Source organism: Miscanthus floridulus, chromosome 5, assembly GCF_019320115.1.
Source record: "Miscanthus floridulus cultivar M001 chromosome 5, ASM1932011v1, whole genome shotgun sequence".
NCBI lineage: Eukaryota > Viridiplantae > Streptophyta > Magnoliopsida > Poales > Poaceae > Miscanthus > Miscanthus floridulus.
This window is the reverse complement of record NC_089584.1, coordinates 137751213-137771056: the sequence shown is the minus strand read 5'-3', so window position 1 is coordinate 137771056 and position 19844 is coordinate 137751213. Positions and strand designations below refer to the sequence as shown.

Genomic DNA, 19844 nt, shown 5'->3' with positions numbered 1-19844 from the left:
CCTAATCATGTTTATATGTTGTCCAAGGCACTATATGGGCATAAGCAAGCCCCAAGAGCTTGGTATGAGCGCCTTTGGGACTTCCTCATTGACAATGGCTTCATCATTGGGAAGGTCGACACCACACTATTCACCAAGAAACTTGATGGGCATATCTTCATTTGTCAAGTGTATGTTGATGATATTATCTTTGGATCATCAAATGAAGATTCATGCAAAGAATTTGGTGAATTGATGTCGAAAGAGTTCGAGATGCCAATGATTGAAGAGCTTACATTCTTTCTTGGTTTTCAAGTCAAGCAAATGAGAGAAGGGATTTTCATCTCTCAAGAGAAATATACTAATGATCTTCTTAAGAGATTCAAGATGGATGAATGTAAGCCAATCAAGACTCCAATACCAACCAATGAACATCTCGACCTAGATGAGGGAGGTAACCCGGTTGATCAAACTCTCTACCGCTCTATGATTGGTAGCTTGTTATATTTGACCGCATCTAGGCTCGACATCATGTTTAGTGTGTGTATGTGTGCTAGGTTTCAAGCTAATCCTAAGGAAACTCATTTAATTGCTGTAAAAAGAATCCTTAGGTATCTTAAGCACACACCAAGCATTGGCCTTTGGTATCCCAAAGGAGCTAGATTTGAATTAATTGGCTAATCCGATTCGGATTATGCCGAGTGCAAAGTTGATAGAAATAGCACATCCGGAGGGTGCCATTTGCTTGGTAGATCACTTGTGTCTTGGCTCCAAGAAACAAAATAGTGTGGCTTTGTCCACCACCGAAACAGAATACATTGCCGCGGGTGCTTGTTGTGCACAAATACTTTACATGAAACAAACTTTGCTAGACTATGGTATAGTTCTAGATAAAGTGCCTCTTTTGTGCGACAATGAAAGTGCAGTAAAACTTGCAAATAATCTGGTTCAACACTCTCGCACCAAGCACATAGATATCTGTCATCACTTTCTTAGAGATCATGTTGCTAAAAATGATATATCACTAGAAGGTGTAAGAACCGAGGATCAATTGGCGGATATCTTCACTACACCGCTAGATGAGGCAACATTTTGTAGATTGCGGAATGAACTCAATGTGCTTGATTTTAGCAACTTCACTAAAAATTGAGCTTGTGTTGTCCCTTGCATTGCATTGTAATATACAACATGTTTAATGCTTCATAATGCATATAGGGCTTGTCTAACATGGTTAAGATAACCGCTGAAAAGCTATGAAGAAGCTTAACCTTAGATCAAACTTGACAAGCAACTAGATTTACATTCAAGTATTGCATATGCATGAATGTTGTTTTGTCATTTATCTTAAATTGCTCTCTTATTGCCTAGTTTCTTAAAAAGAATTATAGCCTAAGGCAAAATATTTTGAAAAAATTGAGGGTTTGAGAGAGGTCACTCACATCAGTCCCAATTGGTGTTTATTTGGATCTTATTGGAGTTGGGACTTGATTGGGAATAGGCAGCATGAAGGAATTTGAAGATTCGCTGAAGAAGGAGTGACCGGACGCTGCACCGGACTCTGATGTCCAGCGTCCGGTTAGAAGGACCTTCTGTGTCCGGTCGATCATGAAGATGTCAAGGCTAGGTGACCGGACTCTGGCCGCGTCCGGTCGGTGTCCACAGGACGCGTCCGGTCACGATTCTAGAGGATTTGGACCTCTCTGGAATCGATCGGACGCTAGGTGGTAGCGTCCGGTCGCTACCACTGGAGCGTCCGGTTAATAGAATGCGAGCGATTTTAGATCTCTTTCCCCGTTTCCTTTTCTGACTCATGGGGCCACCTTATTTAATCAAGCACCGGGGCTTTGACCTAAGTTATCTGCCGACATCACCGCTCCCGTGCCTCCACGCCGCCATCCCGTGCCCTAGCCGCCGCAAGCGCCGCCACACGCCCCACACATCTGCTGCGCCATCGTGCTCCAGCGCCTCTGTGAGCCCGCACTGCTCCACCGTGCCTCCCTATGCCTGAACGCCTCCTTGTAGCACCACCGAGCTACCGTGTCGTGCTTGCTCGTACATCACCGCGCCCTGCCTAGCCCCGCCACCGTGCCCTGCCTACACACGCCGCCGGAGCCACCGCATCAGCGCCCATACACCGCCAAGCTCCCACTACAGCAGAGCCACCGCCGAGCTCCACCGTTGAAGCACTGCCGATCCAGCATTGGGCCATCGATTCACTGCTCACCCTAACCCTAGTCGATTCGGTGGTTCCCCACGTGTCACTTATCTTTTCATTGGATCGCCGGTTCGTCAGCGAGTCGGTGCTGTTGAGGTGTCACTGGCAGTTGTCAGTTAACTCAGGGCCTAGCTCGTGAGTACGGACCGAGGCCAAGCCTCGAAAGTGTTAGAGGCAATTGTTTCTTGTCAGTGGCAGTTGATTCTCTTCACATTTATCAGATGGCTCGCACGAAGAATGTAGGAGGTGGTCCAGGAGATGAGGATCCGAGGCATCCACCTCGCTTGCCTACAGATCCTAAAGGCAAGGCAACGAAGAAGGTTGCATCAAAGAAGCGGAAGTACCCTGATGCAGAGACAGCCAGAGTAGCTGCAGTTGTAGAGGCCACAGAGCGTGCCAAGAGAGGAGGTACTCACAGTGGAGTTGTTATTGCAGATCATCTGTCACTAGAAGCACAGGGTAGACTTGAGCGTATTGAGCATCTTCATGGTGGTCCACCTAGGACTATCATGATGCAAGGATGACGTCTTGCCATTGAGGAGCCTCAGCCTCAGGGGGAGTCATAGCAAGAGCCACAGCAGCAGCCCCCACCAGCAAAGCCAACAGAGCAGACTCAGGAGGGCCAGCAGGCCGAGGAGACAAAGGTGGCACTACAGCCATAGTTACGCCGCTCTGGTCGTACTCGTGTTCTAGTTTCACTGAGGCCAGCCACTTAGCGCAGGGGTTCTCATCTACCGCCTCGACCACATGGTCCGCCTCCAGTGACCCATCTTGACCTAAGGGCCGCCACGGCCAAGCAAGTGTAATAGTTGAGGTTTGTTGACTTTGAGGTATGGTTTCCACCCAGGAGGGATGAGAGAGCTTTAGAGGGCTTCTACACTCCACTGTAGGAGGATTTTTACAATGCCTATCTCAACAATGGGGTAGTTTTTAGATCTCAAAGGATGTGCCACATTGACTCTATAGTTGCAGCAGCTGGAGAGCACATTCGCCCCTACCTTACATATCTGTCGGGGCTATCAGGTTTGATTGGACGGACTAGACTATATGTTCCATCTTGGGTTCGGTAGTTCTATGCTTCCCTCTGGATTGACCCGCAGCATAGATATATTCACTTCGCATTCGGAGGAAGAGACTACTGTCTGACAAGCTAGAGGGTCAGGGAGATACTGAGGCTTTAGGAGCAACCAGTTAGACTTCACGAGGTGTGCTATGGCCAGATAGCACCCCCCAGACGCCCTCATGGTGGTAATGTGCCCCCTACTAACTTGGTTTGCCACTGCTTCATCGAGCCTTTCGACGAAGGATCACGCAGGAACCCCAATGACCTAAATCCCACTGCTCGCATACTTGAGGCTGTTATGAGGAGGACACTGCTTCCCAGGATGGGATACAGAGAGGGCTTGACACGTATACAGTTGTGGCTGATCAACTCTCTGATGCAGCAGATAGTTTTTGATATCTGGGATCCTATTCTATCAAAGATGGAGGACACTATAGCTGAGGGCTTCAGATGACACAGGCAGCTACCTTATACTCACTGGATCACATGGCTTATCCATAGGGCAGTCATAGTGAGGCCACTAGAGATGCTTGCTGAGTATAGTGGTGCCACCACAGAGTTTCCTACCTATAACATGACATAGATGATTAGGTACGGTACACCTACAGCACCCAGTCAGCCGCATCGACGTCCTGAGGTGCCAGAGTCTACAGCCCAGCAGGATGATATTATCAGGGACATTGCATCTACTGAGGAGGAGGAGCTTGCTTAGTAGGAGGGTGTAGTCATGAGTGACCCCAGTGATAGTTCTGATGATGACTACCAGCTCGTTCCTCGGATGCCTCCACAATGACATGATCATGAGGCCAATAGTTCTAGCTCAGCGCCACCTGCCCCGTAGACAGACCCCGCTCTCCTTGCTATACTTGAGCGAATGAGGCAGGACCAGGCACGCTAGGCTTAGGAGACAACTGCTACGTTTGCACAGTTCTAGACTTGGCAGGATGAGTTCCAGTAGCAGCAACAGGCGATCCAGCAGCAGCAGCTAGCTATTCAGCAGCAGACTCAGGCTCTATAGCAGCAGCAGCAGGCCATGCATTAGTAGAAGATACTCATGTAGCAGTAGCTCCTTGGCTTTATGCAGCATGTAGTGACAACCATTGGGGCTCCATCGACACAACCTTCGCCCTAGCTTGGTCAGGCAGCCACTACTTCGATGACTCCAGCGTTATAGCCTAGTGGGCTTCAGAGTCAGGGACAACCACCAGCGTCGTTTCCTTCTCCTATAGAGCAGGTGTCCTAGTACTTTGCTTCGCCAGCACTAGCCCCGCAGTTCACACCTTTTCAGACGGGCTTCACACCGGCTAGGACATCTTCGCTGCTTGTACCAGAGACCACCGTGTCTAGGAGCCTTGGTGCTTCATTCAGTGAGTTGACAGGGATGCCCACTCCTCCATATCTACATGTCCCAGGTCCTTCTACAGTTGCACCTGTTACCGGGACTATAGAGATGATCCCTTCCTTAGTGGCATCATCAGAGCCTACTATAGTCATACCAGCTCAGTCTATAGTAGCTCCAGTTCCTGATCCGACCCAGACTGCTACAGCATCACTTCTAGCTATAGAGGGTTAGACTGCTTAGAGCTCAGGGTCGGATGATGATGGCACTCAGTTTCAGCTGCAGCCCTACCGATCGACCCGTAGGTTTTGGTGTTTGATGCCAAAGGGGGAGAGAGTTCGAGTATGTTAGGCTTAGGGGGAGCTACTTATCTAGGGGGAGCTTAGTTACTACATTAGCTTATCTATTTATATTTGGAGTTTATATTTGTGAGATACACTATTATGGTTTTGTGTGTGCGATACATTATACATTCATGTTTACTACTATATCTATGTGATAGTGATATCTACGTGATTGTGATATATGACTTGTGTGCTCTCTACTTTGAATTCTTTATATGTCATATCACTTGTGTTTTGCTCATTTGCCTTTGCTTCCGCGCTTTACTCCGATGCAAATGAGCTTTGTTACTTGTACTCATGCTTATTTCATATCTTTTGAGTACATCATGTTAGCTTGGATCATATAAGCTTGTCTAACACCTTTTTTCTTAATGCCTAAAGCTTATATGAACCCAGCATGTTAAAAACCTTATCTCTTTCACATACTCGAGGTAGTATTGTCATCAATCACCAAAAAGGGGGAGATTGAAAGCATCTAGGCCCCTAATTGGGTTTCGGTGATTAATGACAGTATGTTATTACTGTGACTAACGTGTGTTTTGCAGAAATAATTGAGTTAGGTCATGGTAATGGAGATTGATTGGGCAATTATGGTTGTCATGCCTCTATGATGGAAATCGTTTCGGTTTTCAAAGGATGGACGACAAGGTTAAGGATGGACTAGTTCTAAGTGTCGATTGGAGTTGGAGAGACACTTAGAGTAGTTTAGGACTTTGTTTTTACTTTGGCCGTACTATTAAGGGGGTATGAATGGGTAGCTTGACCTAGGTGAGTCTAGTGAGTTAGGTGTGGTGCACACTTGTTGAAACTAGCACTAGGTAGCTCCACAACAGCCCTATGATCCAATGGAGCAAACTTCATTCAATATATGTTCGAGAGTTGGAAGTGAATGGAGGGTCAAATACTGACCAGACGCTGGCTTTGGTGTGACCGAACGCTGGCTCAGAGTCCGGTCAGTTCATTTGACCAAGGTGAAAGCATCTGGAAGTGACTGGACGCTGAGGGCCAGCGTCCGATCGACTCCAGTAAGATTCCAGAGAGGGAAAATCAAAACTGGACGCGTCCGGTCAGTGCTGACCGGACGCTGGCCAGCGTCCGGTCACACTATAAACACTAGAGTTCGGGGTATACTGACTGGAGCATCCGGTCACCCCACAGAGGCACATAATGGTTCGTTTTTCAGCCCGTGTTATAAATACCACCTTCACTCGTGTGTGGGGGTACTTTTGCTCATTCCAATAGCTGAGAAACACCTTAGAGAGTGCCAAGAAGAGCAAGGTCCTAGTGAGGTGATTGAGATTTGAGAATCCAAAAGAGAGACCTCATTAGTGAAGATCAAGAGTAGCAAAGTATGCATCCACCTTCTCATTAGGCTTGTCGTGGTCAAGTGAGAGTTCGTGCTTGTTACTCTTAGTGATCGCCATCACCTAAATGGCTTGGTGGTGATTGGGAGTTCGGTGATCACCCGGCAGAGCTTGTGGGTGACCCAACTCAAGTTGTGAGTGGTTGTGGCTGATTCACCGTGACGGAGTGTCGAAGAATCAACCCGTAGAGAGCATTGATCCTTTCACGGATCAAGGGGGAGCTACACCCTTGCGTGGGTGCTCCAACGAGGACTAGTGGGGAATGGCGACTCTCCGATACCACGGCAAAACATCGCCGCGTTCCTTTCTCTCTATTTACCTTGAGCATTTACTTTGAGCATTTACTTTGAGCAATTCAATTCATGTCTTTACATTCTTAGAATTGCCATGCTAGAGTAGGATTGGAACTTAGGTTGCAAGTCTTTTGTGCGGTAGAACAATTAGGAACACTTTCTAGGCACAAGGGGTTCATTGGGCTAACCATAGGACTTAATTATTGCAAAGAAATTTAGAATTAGCCCAATTCACCCTTCCCTCTTGGGCATCTTGATCCTTTCAGAGTGCATTTCTCAATGGCCCTATTCAAGAACTTGTCTATGTTGAGCAACCACCGGGCTTTGAAGATCATAAGTTCCCCAACCACGTCTACAAACTCCAAAAGGCGCTCTATGGGCTTAAGCAAGCACCAAGAGCATGATATGAATGCCTTAAGGAATTCTTGCTTAAGCAAGGCTTTGAAATAGGCAAAGCCGACCCTACCATTTTTACTCACAAAGTTGGTAAAGATATATTTGTGTGCCAAATATATGTCGATGACATAATATTTGGTTGTACTTGTCATTCTTTTTATGAGGAATTTAGTATGATCATGACCAAGAGATTTGAGATGTCCATGATGGGTGAATTGAAGTTCTTCCTTTGATTTCAAATCAAGCAAGTGAAGGATGGAACTTTTATTAGTCAAACGAAGTACACCCATGATATGCTCAATAAGTTTGATATGGTGAATGCCAAGCCTATCAAAACTCCCATGACAACCAATGGACATCTTGATCTCAACATTGAAGGGAAAGCCATGGATAACAAGGTATATCGTTCCATGATCGGCTATCTATTTTATTTGTGCGCATCTAGGCCCGATATTATGCTTAGTGTATGTATGTGTGCTAGATTTCAAGGTAACACGAAAGAGTGTCACTTGGTGGCCGTTAAGAGAATCTTGAAATATTTAGTACACACTCCTAACCTTGGTTTGTGGTATCCTAAGGTCTCTAAGTTTGATCTGCTTGGGTATTTGGATTCTGATTACGCTGGTTGCAAAGCAGATCGAAAAAACACTTTGGGGACATGTCAATTCCTTAGACGATCCCTAGTGTCTTGGAGTTCTAAAAAGCAAAATTATGTAGCCCTTTCCATTGCTAAGGCTGAGTATGTTGCAGCCGGTGCATGTTGTGCCCAACTACTTTATATGAGGCAAACCATTCAAGATTTTGGATGTCACTTCACAAAAATCCCATTATTATGTGATAATGAGAGTGCCATTAAGCTTGCAAACAATCCCGTAAGCCACTCTAGAACCAAGCACATAGACATCCATCATCATTTCTTGAGAGACCACGAAACCAAAGGAGATATCGAAATTCGCCATGTGAGCACCAAAATGCAACTAGCCGATATCTTCACAAAGCCCCTCGATGAGTCAAGGTTTTGTGCATTGCGTAGTGAGCTAAATATACTTGATTCTCGTAACGTGGTTTGAATTTTAGCATGCCTCTGTTTGATAAACTAGTATCAAGGCAAAAGAGATGAAAATTTTCATATTGTGCATGAAAACGATTTATAAAAAACAACTTATGTATCATGATCATGGTCTGTATTGATTATTTGTTTCTGGTCATGGTATATAAGTGATATGTGTCCATATCTTATACAGAGAGAGTCATATAGATTATAGCTAACTCCCACTGTTTTGGGGTGTGCAGCAGTGCCGCGCCTGCCGTGCGACAGTGATGCTCTGCGGCAGTGCCAGTCTAGGCGTGCGGCAGTGCCGCACTTTGAATCTCAATTGAGATTCGGTCAAAATGGTTTTACTACTGGACCCATTTATTCTTCCTCTTATCCTCTGGTCCACAGTAACTTTTTTTCCTCTCTCGCCCCCCCCCCCCCCCCGACCCCAATGCCGACGCCCGTGCTCTCTCTCCTCTCGCGCCGCACCGTCGCCATCGCTTGGCCGCGCGTTGCCGATCTCTGGCAGTGCCGCGGTAGCTACCAGCACTCCCTCAACGTCGTTGATGGCTGGTACTATCCCTGACCCGAGCAGTTTCTTCCCTCTTCTCTCCCATCCTCGTTTGAGAATATGGAGCACGAAGATAATGACCGAAGGGGGAAAAGAAAGATGAATGAGCAAAGAGACAAGGATCCACCTCGCCGTGGTCCAGGGAGGTCAACAGCAGCAGGCAGTAGTGCAGCTTCAAGGAGATTTGGTGACAGGGGGAGGCGCGAGCAATACATTAAAAATGAGGAGAGGCTGGAGATGACAGGTTGTACCACTGATGCCATTCCTGACACCCCATAGCATCTCTCTGAGTTTGATAGCGGATACATGAGAGATTTTGAGGGTGAGATCATCATGAGACCTCTAGATGATTCCGTCAGCATGCAGTTGTCAACTATTCCAAGAGTTGGAAGCTGGTGGAAGAGGCGAGGGGGATCAATCCCTATGCAGTGCGCAAGGATTTGGGCATTAATTACAAATTCTGGAATGAGTTTCATTCTAACTTTTATGCCACTGTCATTCTTGCATACAAGAAAACCAAGATCATCAAGATGCAGTATATTGATTGGGATGAGATGTAGGAGGAGCCTGAGTTTGACAAGGTAATCAAGGTTTGTGACAGGTTCTAGCTTTCAGACATCATGGGTTTCCAGTATAACTGGAATGAGGAGGTCATTGCATAGTTTCATGCCACATACTTCTATAACCAGACCTCTGATGAGATTCACTGGATGACAGGTTCGAGCAGCTCAGGTGGGAATTGAGAAGGTGCAATTTTTGGCCAAGAATCCATGTCTCAGATGGTTGATAATACCAAGTTCATCCTTTGGTTGCTGCTATTGAGCGGCTCGTCCTCATGTTTTGGTTCTGATCTTGATGTCCAATGCCTAAAGACTTTGCAGCAGTCAGTGATTGATCCCAACGGCATACTGAATTCTTCATGTTTTTTAATGACAGCTACGATGGCTTTATATGCCAATTTATGGGTGTGGAGTGTTGGCGCCCTGATGAGAATAGGGTACTCACTTTGCGTCTCAGTAACTTAGGTCTTCAAGGCCAATTTCCCCAAGGTCTTCATAATTGCACAAGCATGACTGGGCTGGACCTGTCAAGCAACAATTTTTTTGGAGAAATCCCTTCAGACATTGCACGGCAGGTGCCGTTTCTAACAAGTCTGGACCTCTCATACAATAGCTTTTCAGGGGAAATCCCAGTTGTTGTCTCAAAAATGCCATACCTGAACACACACAATCTTCAGCACAACCGAATCAGCGGTGAAATTCTATGGGAATTTAGTTTTCTTGATCGGTTAGAAGAGTTCAATGTTGCGGACAACCAATTGCCTGGCCCTATTCCATTCTCTAACGAAATTTCTGGCATCGAACTTTGCTGGTAATCAAGGGCTTTGTGGTGCACCGTTGTTGACCAAATGTGACGATAGAAGCAGGATCAGCGACGAGTTCAGGATTGGCGCGGCTGCTGGTTTCGTGGTAGGATTCGTGGTGGCCTTCTACTTCCCTCGCTTGTTCGTCTTCTCCCAGAGGCTCCATCCCTACGTCGTCTGCATATGATTCGCTTGTTTGCTTTGAAACTTTGTCTGACATCAACCCTACGTCGGCACTGGAAAATTGTAATATTAGAACCTCTGTTGCAGTCAATATTGAAGAGCATTGTAATATCAGAAATTCAGAACCTGTGTTGCAGTGAACAAAAGAGATGCCTTTCATTGAGCGGAAAAATTGTTGGATGTTTCTTGATCTTGTTCAGACTTTACCTTTTATTTGCTCCAATTGTTGGGAGTATGTTGTCTCATTGAATATATTAAGTGAAACATGAAAGTATCGACTATGAATTCATACTTTTGTTCTGAATGAATTTGAATGCTTACTAGCTAGGAGATACTCCCCAAGAGGGGTAGGAGCTGGTGTTTCATGTGTTTTCTGTGTGTGCCTGGTGGGGTAAGCCGGACTTCCGGGCTTTCATGTACATGTAACTTCTTTCCTTTCTTAATTGTGAGCAGAGTTCCTGCCAGGTTTTCGAAAAAGAAAAAAAAAAGCTAGGAGATACTTTGTCTTTACTCTTCACAAAGTTTTAGCTGCCCGGCACATAAAGGTTAATTATTGTCCTGATACAGCGGTGATTGACTGATTGTGACGGCATCAGTGTTTCCAGGGTAGTCTCAGTATTAGGAGACTGCTCATTCCGGAGACCATTGACTCAGGGCAACTGTTCATTAAGCTCAAGTCAGCAGGAGTGCAGGAGGATTGTAGGTAGAAACTAAAAGTAGGAAAGGGAAATATCCCTATGCCGCAAGGCCAGTGCCACCGGTAGAAAGATCAAAGTAGATGGATTTCCATTGGATGCACTTGGTTTTGCACCTAACTTTTTTTTTTCCGTTGATTACCGAGGTGGAGGCACATGTCCTTTTCGTTGCAGCACGTCCCCGTGCTATCGGCCTTAGTGGCAGTAGCACCATTTCGATAGGCTCAGCTCATCCCGGTCCATGCCAGTTTATACTTTATGCACGTTGTTACTTCCACCGTTCTAACTTCTAAATTATGATTTGTACTAGCTTTTCTAAATATACATTGTTTATGTGATGTAAATAAATATAGGTTATGTCTACGTACATAATAAAAGCTATATATTTAGAGAAGTTAGAACAATTTCTAATTTTAAATGGAGGAAGTAAATTAAAAGAAATCACCTACCATGACTTTCACGAGGTCATCTTTTAGTAGCCTGGGAACGGGAACATGGGCACGTTCCACGTTCCGGGAACATGTTCAGATTCGTGGAACAGGAATATGATGGAACATTGTTCTAAACACTGATGGAACGTGATCCACACCATGGGAACACCGATGAAACTTGAGGCCTAAAATTCAATTGATGGAAGAAAAAAGAAGAAGAGAGACCGCACGAGGAGTTCAATTATCTATTTTGTTTTTATTATTTTAGAACTTTCTAAGTCTTACGTTCAGTGAAAACTTATGATAATTAATTCATTCGTGATATCAATTACCAATTTAATTAGGATCATGTTCACCGTTCCGGAAACACACATTTGGTACATGTTCCATTAATCGAAGGAACGAGATCAAGCTGTATACCCACTTTGTCCCATAAACTTAAGAAACAATGTACCACATACTGTGTTCCTGTACCACGACCCCAATGTTCCGGGAACTTAGCTGCTATGGGTCTTCTGGCCATCATTAACTGCTTAGCCACTGTCCTCATAAATCTGTGATGCGATGCATCAGCATACAACTTATTACTTGCGTCCTAAGAAAACAATTTTAGATATTTTTTTGTTAAATTATCTAAATAAAATTTGATCTAGATATATAGGTAAAAATACTACTCCTTCCGTAAAAGTGCAATCAAGCCTTAATTGTGGGTTTTGATGATAATAACCACGCAATTAGAGAACTAGTGAAATTTATCGATATGACAAACAGGAAATTTATATTCGAGGATGCTACACGGAACGGAGGAACCCCCAATTATAAATGTAGATGGTATCAAGCTCAAAGGAGATTTAAATTCTTTTATATATTGAATGTGAGTATAGGAAAAGCCGTACTATAAAGGGGGCACAATGCTTAAGCTAATATGTGCTACTAAGTGCTCAAACAACCGCATGCATCCTCAGATTCACAACCAAGACAGTCTGCACTTCACTATTATCCTTGCTGCCTTGCGTGGTGCGAGCTCCGTCTCGCCTAACCCCTTGGGTGCGGGATCCGGCACTCCCGACCCCTTGTTCGCAGGATCTGGGTCGACCGACCCCTTGGTCGCGGGATCCGGCTCGAACGACCCCATGGTCGCGGCTCCGGCTCGCTTGACCCTTGGGTGCGGGCTCCGTCTCGTCTGACCCCTTGGTCGCGGACTTCGTCTCTCCCGACCTCGAGGCCGCGGGCTTTGCCTCGCCCGACCTCAAGGCCGCAGGCTCCGTCTCGCTCGACCCCTTGGTCGCGGGCTTCGTCTCGCCCGACCCCTTAGGTGCGGTGTACGTTGTGGGCTGGAGGTATATATACCTTTGAAAGCTCTAGTTTGGTTTTGGTGAATTGATAAAACTCTAAGTGCTAACCTAGTTCATCAAGTGATTATGAGATAGGTAGCACATTCCAAGTGGCGAAGCAAATGATGATCATAACATGATGACGGTGATGCTATGGTGATGATCAAGCGCTTGAACTTGAAAAGAAGAAAGAGAAAAACAAAAGGCTCAAGGCAAAGGTATAAGTGGTAGGAGCAATTTTGTTTCGGTGATCAAGACACTTAGCGAGTGTGATCACATTTAGGTTCGGTAGCCGTACTATTAATAGGGGTGAAACTCGTATCAAAATGCGGTTATCAAAGTGCCACTATATGCTCTAACTCATTGCATATGCATTTAGAATCTAGCAGAGTGATAACACCTTTGAAAACATTTGTGAAAATATGTTAACACATGTGCGCAAGGTGATACACTTGGTGGTTGGCACATTTAAGCAAGGGTTAGGCACTTCACCGGTGAAGTGTCCGCCCATAGAGTGCGGACAGTCCGACGGTGCCACCGGCGTTCTGTACAGAAAAGACGGAGGTCACTATACGTGACCGAACACTGGTCTAGGTAGGACCGGCGCGTTCGGTCAATGGTAGCAGTGAGCGTGCGATTTCGGTCTCATGATCGGACGCTGGCGTGAGAAACGACCGGACGCTCAGGGCCTGAGTCCGGTCAGTATGACGTATGATGACATATGCAACGCACATGGGAGACGTTGAGTGACCGGACGCTGTGAGTTCGGTCGAGCATGACCGGACGCGTCTGGTCGTGAATTTTCGCTTCTGGTATCTTACTAGAAACAATCGGACGCTGGTGTTGGTGCGTCCGGTCACTTTGAGCAGCGCGTCCAGTCACTACTTAAATGTACTGATGACTGTTGAGATCGAGCGATCAGCGTTTGAATCAGGGGACACATGGCGCGCATCGCGCGATCGGACGCTGAGGTCCAGCGTTCGACCAATCTGACCGGCGCGTCCGGTCGTCCTGTGTTCAATGCAGTGAGGAGCCCAACGGCTCTATTCGTGGGGGCTCTCTATTTAAGCCCCATGGCCGGCTCAAGTTCACTCTCTTAGCCATTTGCATTGACATAGCAACCTTGTGAGCTTAGTCAAAGCCCTCCCACTCATCTTCATCATAGATTCAATATCTTTGTGAGATTGCAAGAGAATCCAAGTGCATTGCTTGAGTGTTTGCATCTAGAGGCACTTAGTATTCGTGTTTTGCTGCTGGATTCGCTTGTTACTCTTGGTGGTTGCCGCCACCTAGACGGCTTAGAGCAGCGAGGGTCGTTGAGCGGATGTTGGTGATTGTCTCCAGCTCCGATCGTGGTGATTGTGAGGGGTTCTTGACCTTTCCCCGGAGGAGAGCCAAAAGGTACTCTAGTGAATTGCTCGTGGCTTGTGTGATCCTCATCTTGTATTGGTTGTGCGGCACCCTATTAAGGGTTTGGCGTGTGATGACAATTAGCGCGTGAACCTCCAAGTGAATGAATCGCCACAACGAGGAGTAGCTTACCGATAAGCAAGTGAACCTCGATAAAAAATCATTGTGTTCATTATTTGATTCCGAGGTGATTGGTCTTCATTGGTATTCATTCTTGTGATTGATTGGTTCACTCCTTGACACAGCGGTATAAATAACTTGCTCACTCTCTTTACATTATCGCAAACTAGTTGTCAAGCTCTTTAGTATAGCTAGTTATGAGAGCTTGTTAGTTTGGTTAGTGTGGCTCTTTAGTTAGCCGTTGAGAGCACACTAACTTAGTGTAGTGACATAGCTATTGTGTGAATAGAAACTATATTAATTAGAATTATGGTAGGTGGCTTGTATTTTTAGTAGGCTAGCGCAACCCTTGCTTCGCCTTATAATTGTCTAACCGGTTTGTTAAGTGTTGTTGTAGAAATTTTTAATAGGCTATTCACCCCCCTCTAGCCATTAGGACCTTTCAACCTTTCCCCTTCCTTCCAAAAAAAAAAGAAAATCAGCTCTTTTCTTCCTCACTTTAGCACGTCAAAAAATAGGAGCTCTCTCTCTCTCACTTCATTGTTGACCTCAAGCCCTCAAGCAAATCCATTGATTTTCCCATCAATCCTTAAGGAAAAAGGGTCCCAAACTCGATTATAGAGAAGCTCCATTGATTTCCAAACTCTAAAGAGTACTTGGTTCATGTTTTGGTCGGCAGTTGTGTTTGTTATTCTTAAAGCTTGGTCCGGAAGGTTTGTAACCATCTCTTGAAGTTAGTAAAGTCACCCCTCATCTCAAGAGTTAAGTCTCTTGACTTGAGAACGCGGAAAGGCTGGAAAACTCTAAGCCTTAGTGGCTAACCTCAACAACGTGGAGGTAGGCAAGCCTTGGTGGCGAGCCGAACCACGAGATAAATTATTGTGTCACTTGTGCTTGATTTACATTGCCTGCATGACATATTGTTGATTGAGGTGATTTCTAGAGTTTGAGACTGATCTACTTATGTATGGTGTTCTCACCACTTTCAGCTGTCGATCTATGATCTACTACCCTGAAGAAAGCTAAGAAATTTATCCAATCTAAATTTCGTTGGGTAGATTTTAAACTGTGAACTAATCTCTCCAGCAGTGCCGCGCCCACAGAGCGATAGTGCCGCGGATGAATTTAATTTTGGTTTGAGTTGAATTTTTACAGGCCTATTCACCCCCTCTAGGCGTTCTAGAGATCTTACACCCCGTCCCAAAAAGAACACAGCTATGGGATTCATGCCGGTCAAATTTGCTAAAGTTTAACCAAGTTTACACTGATTTGTATTAATAATTATGTCTCAAACAAGATTTATTACGAAAATATATTTCACCATTAATCTATTGATACTTATTGTGTATTATAAATGTTAATACTTTCTTGTATAATTTTGGTTAGAGTTGAAATCAATTGACTTTGGAAAGCAAGAATTGCATTCTTTTTGGAACGGAGGGAGAGAGTAATGTTTATGACATCAACAGATATACTATAAAAATACATTATATAACAAATTTAATAATATTTATTTAATATCATAAATATTAACATTTTTTAGATATAGTTGAACAAATTTAAAATATTTCAATTGTACCTTTTTCAGGACGAGAGTATCTTACGCGCAAAAACAAGTTGAACCGCCTACTTTTTCTCGTGGTGTCAGTTTCAGACCGCCTATTAGTCTATTACTCAGGGTCTGTCTTCCTGCTACGAAGTCTCGAATCAACTTTAGCCGTTCCACTCTAAAATGTCAAATTTTTCAAGATTCCCCGTCACATCAAATCTTTGACACATGCACGAAGTATTAAATATAAATAAAAAATAAAACTAATTATACAGTTTAGACGAAATTCACGAGACGAATCTTTTAAGCCTAATTAGACTATGATTGGACACTAATTGTCAAATAACAACGAAAATACTACAGTGACATTTTGCTAAAAAAAATTACCAACTAAACGGTACCTTAATAGCTCTTCCGGCTTCGGCACCCCGCCCTCACCCTTGTGTCCCCTGGTCGTTTAAGAGTTGTGTGTGCATCTGCCCACCTCATCTTGTCCATACACTAAGGTGCAACACGACTTGCATGTGCAATGTACCTTTTTCTCCTACTTTTTATTTTTTCCACTGGATTTTTGGGGAAATTTTTTGACGAGACATGCACATAGCTTGGTTTGCCCAATCGAGAGTGTTGTGAAATTATTTAATTGGCAAATGACATAGGGTAAATGAATTAATGTGGAAGCCCGCATGGACAGGGAAACAAACAAATAGAAGAAGGATTACGAGAAAAGGTTCACCAGCTCCCTCGCTCCTCGTTATGAAAGGAGACCGAGGGAGAGTCCCAGGACAACAGCTGCTTCCTTCTCTATACTGAAGAGTTCCTTGTACTCTGTATAAGGGAAAGAAATAAAGAGCTTCCTATCTCTACCATCTCTGTGTTTAATCTTGTGCTTGTGTGCTCAATTGATATAGAACGATTTTTCTCAACAATGTGCAATGCTTTTCTCCTCAGCCATTTCCTCATCCCAAGTCATGTCATCTAGTACTTGGAGCCATTTACCTCATCCAAGTCATGCCATCTGGTAGGAGTACTCCATTCGTCCCAAAATAAGTGTCATTCTCACTTCCGAGAAATTAAACATTTTTAACTTTAACTAAATATAAATAAAAAAAATATTAATATTTATGGTGTACAATTAACATCATGAGATGAATGGTCGAATATATTATCATAATAAACTTATTTGAAGATATAATTAATGTTGCTAATATTTTCTATAAACCTAGTGGATGTTAAGAAAATTTGACCAGCACGTATTTATAGGACACTCGAAAGGATGCATGTTATTTAGGTCAACGAGAATACCAGAACTATTTTTCAATTATGGAAAAGTATTTTTCTCTCACAATATTTCAACGTAGGCCTTGTTTAGTTCGCGAAATTTTTTTGAGAAATGGTATTGTAGCACTTTCGTTGTTATTTGGCAATTAGTGTCCAATCATAGTCTAATTAGTCTTAAAATATTCGTCTCGTGAATTTCGTCTAAACTGTGTAATTAGTTTTATTTTTTATTTATATTTAATGCTTCATGCATGCGTCTAAAGATTCGATGTGACGAGAAATCTTGAAATTTTTTGCAAAATGAAGTGCAACTAAACAGCACCGTAAACCAAATTTCAACATGGTATGCACCCTTGACGCGAACTGGTTTACCCAGCGTTGTATGAACTGCTTTCTTAAAAGTAGAGGCTTTGCCTCACTTAAAAAAATCATGTTCCCATGACAAGTCTACCAAGAGCGACTTAACGCGGAGTCGCTCTCTCGGGCACGTGCCGTGTTGAGAGGCTGATGCGCTTCTCGAGGGGGCGTGTCCGTTCAAAAACCTTTCCGTTCTTTATTTCTTTTGACAAGTTCGTTGCTAGAGAGTAGTAGTAGTAGTAGAATTTGCGTCCCTTTTTCAGTATAAAAGCGCAGTACTAGTGTATAGGCTTCGCATTCTTTCATGAGTGTCCATGATCGGATGCTGCTGGCCACACAGCTCGTGCCAATAAGCCATCCTATGAAGAATTCTGTCATCCTGCTGCTGCTCCTATGCATATCTTCCTGTGCTGGTGGCAGTGACGTCCAGTGCCTGAAGGGCCTGAAAGAATCGCTCGGTGATCCTAATGGTGCACTCTCATGGATGTTCTCCAACAACGTCCTGGAAGATTGCATATACGGATTCTCTTTCAGCCCAGCGAACAGGCCAATTGAGTGCTGGAACGATGGTCGCATCATGTCCTTGAATCTCAGTGGCATGGAGCTTCAAGGTTCTTTCCCTCGAGGCCTTCAGTTCTGCAGAAGCATGACAGGCCTGGACCTGTCCGGCAACGACTTCACGGGGCCCCTCCCGGCAGATATCGACCAGCAGCTGCCGTTCGTCACCTCCCTTGACCTCTCGAGCAACGGTTTCTCAGGGGAAATCCCGCGCGGCATCGGGAACATGACGTACCTGAACACCGTCAACCTTCAGCACAACCGGTTCACCGGCCAGATCCCGGATCCGATGGGCGATCTTGCACGGTTAGTTTCGCTGAACGTTGCAGATAACTCCTTGTCAGGTCCCATCCCTGGCTCTCTCCAGAGGTTCTCAGCCGAAGACTTCGCCGGCAACGACGGGCTCTGCGGGGCGCCGCTGGGCAAGTGCAAGAGGGCGCGGATACATCTCAGGCTGCGCAGGGTCAACGACGCGTCCAGCATCGGCGGCGCGGTGGGATTCGTGGCGGGGTTCGTGGTGGCTTTCTACTTCCCGCAATGGTTTGTGTTCTGTGGGAGTCTCCGGCCCTACATCTTTCCTGTGTGCTCCTGATATGATAGTGCTCAACTGATCTCTGTTGCTATGGTACTCCTGAGACTATATCTAACGACCGTGACCTAAAATACAAGATCATTTATTCTTTGGGTATCGTTACAAGCAAAAGATTCAATGCCTATTTTTAATCTTCTCCAACAACAAAATCCAAAAGACAACCCTTTCTGCAAATGAGTTTCCAGGACAGAGGATACTCATATTTGGGTTATGCCTCTCCTGACATTCAAAATGGGTCTTTCATATAGGTACTCTGTTGGAGGCTACAGGTATTGGGCTGGAGATCTATTTAGGGTTTGGGTTCCGCAATGGGTCTCCTGTTGGAGACAGCCTAAGTCACAACACGATGGGACGTGGCCAAATAACCAAACGCGATACATTATCCGTATTATTATAACCGGACGTGGCCAAATAACCAAACGCGATACATTATCCATATTATAACCTTATTAACATTTTTCCAATCGGCGTGGCTATCGTCCAGACGTCCGTACGCTCGCGCTCGCGTTGCTGCACGTACAGGCAGGGACCACCCACATCCATGCCAGCTGCACGCACAAGCGAGGACCGCCCACGCTGCTCCGTTTCCAGCGCGCATGCAAGTGGGGACCGCCATCCCCCTCCGCTCCCACGCCCGTCGTCGCGCCACGCTCCATCCATCCGCTTCCTACGCGCATGTACAGCGCCCCAGCAGCTGCAGGCGGCGGCTGTGACATGTAGGTTCTATTGCAACATGTGCAACAACAGATCTACTTTTCAATATTCAGATGAAACACTTGCAACGTACATACGAAATAACTGAAACACTTGCAACAAACTTATGAAACACTTGTAAAACACCTGAAAACACTTGAAAGACATTGCAAACATATACAACATCCAAATAAAACACTTACAACATATGTCTGAAACATATGCAAAATCCAGATAAAACAATTGCAACATACGTCTAAAAAACAGATGAAACATTTGGAACAGACTCTTGCAACAAACATGTATACCATTGCAACAAATGCAACATCCAGATTTACGTTTGCAACATCCGTATATAACACTTACAACATACCTCTAAAACACATAAAGCAATTGAAATATATGCGTGCAACATGTGCTTTTAGCACAACATCTACTTGTTGCTTGGTCGAATGGAGGTTCATCGACACAGAGCTTGATGCCATGGAGTGGCACGCAGCTCCGGTGGAGAAGGCAGCCGGCGCGGTGGAGACGATGGACGGCGGGTGACGACGCTGGAGCGCGATGGAGAGAGAGGATGGCGGCCGGTCAGGCGTGGTGGAGAGTGCTGCCGCGGTGTGGTCGCGTTGAGCACACCACGGCAGTGCGAACGCGACAGTGCGGTGAATGGAGAGGAAC

The 19844-nt window shown here is 45.1% G+C and overlaps 1 protein-coding gene and 1 pseudogene across 1 annotated transcript; both read left to right on the top strand.

Annotated features, from left to right (window-relative positions):
* Positions 1-9379: 9379 nt before the first annotated feature.
* LOC136450932 (probably inactive leucine-rich repeat receptor-like protein kinase At5g48380) lies at positions 9380-10150 on the top strand (annotated as a pseudogene).
* A 7495-nt stretch (positions 10151-17645) lies between these two features.
* On the top strand, positions 17646-18473 carry LOC136451215 (probably inactive leucine-rich repeat receptor-like protein kinase At5g48380). The gene has a single exon (XM_066451944.1). It carries the CDS (start codon positions 17646-17648, stop codon positions 18471-18473), a length of 828 nt encoding a protein of 275 aa, XP_066308041.1.
* Positions 18474-19844: the final 1371 nt, after the last annotated feature.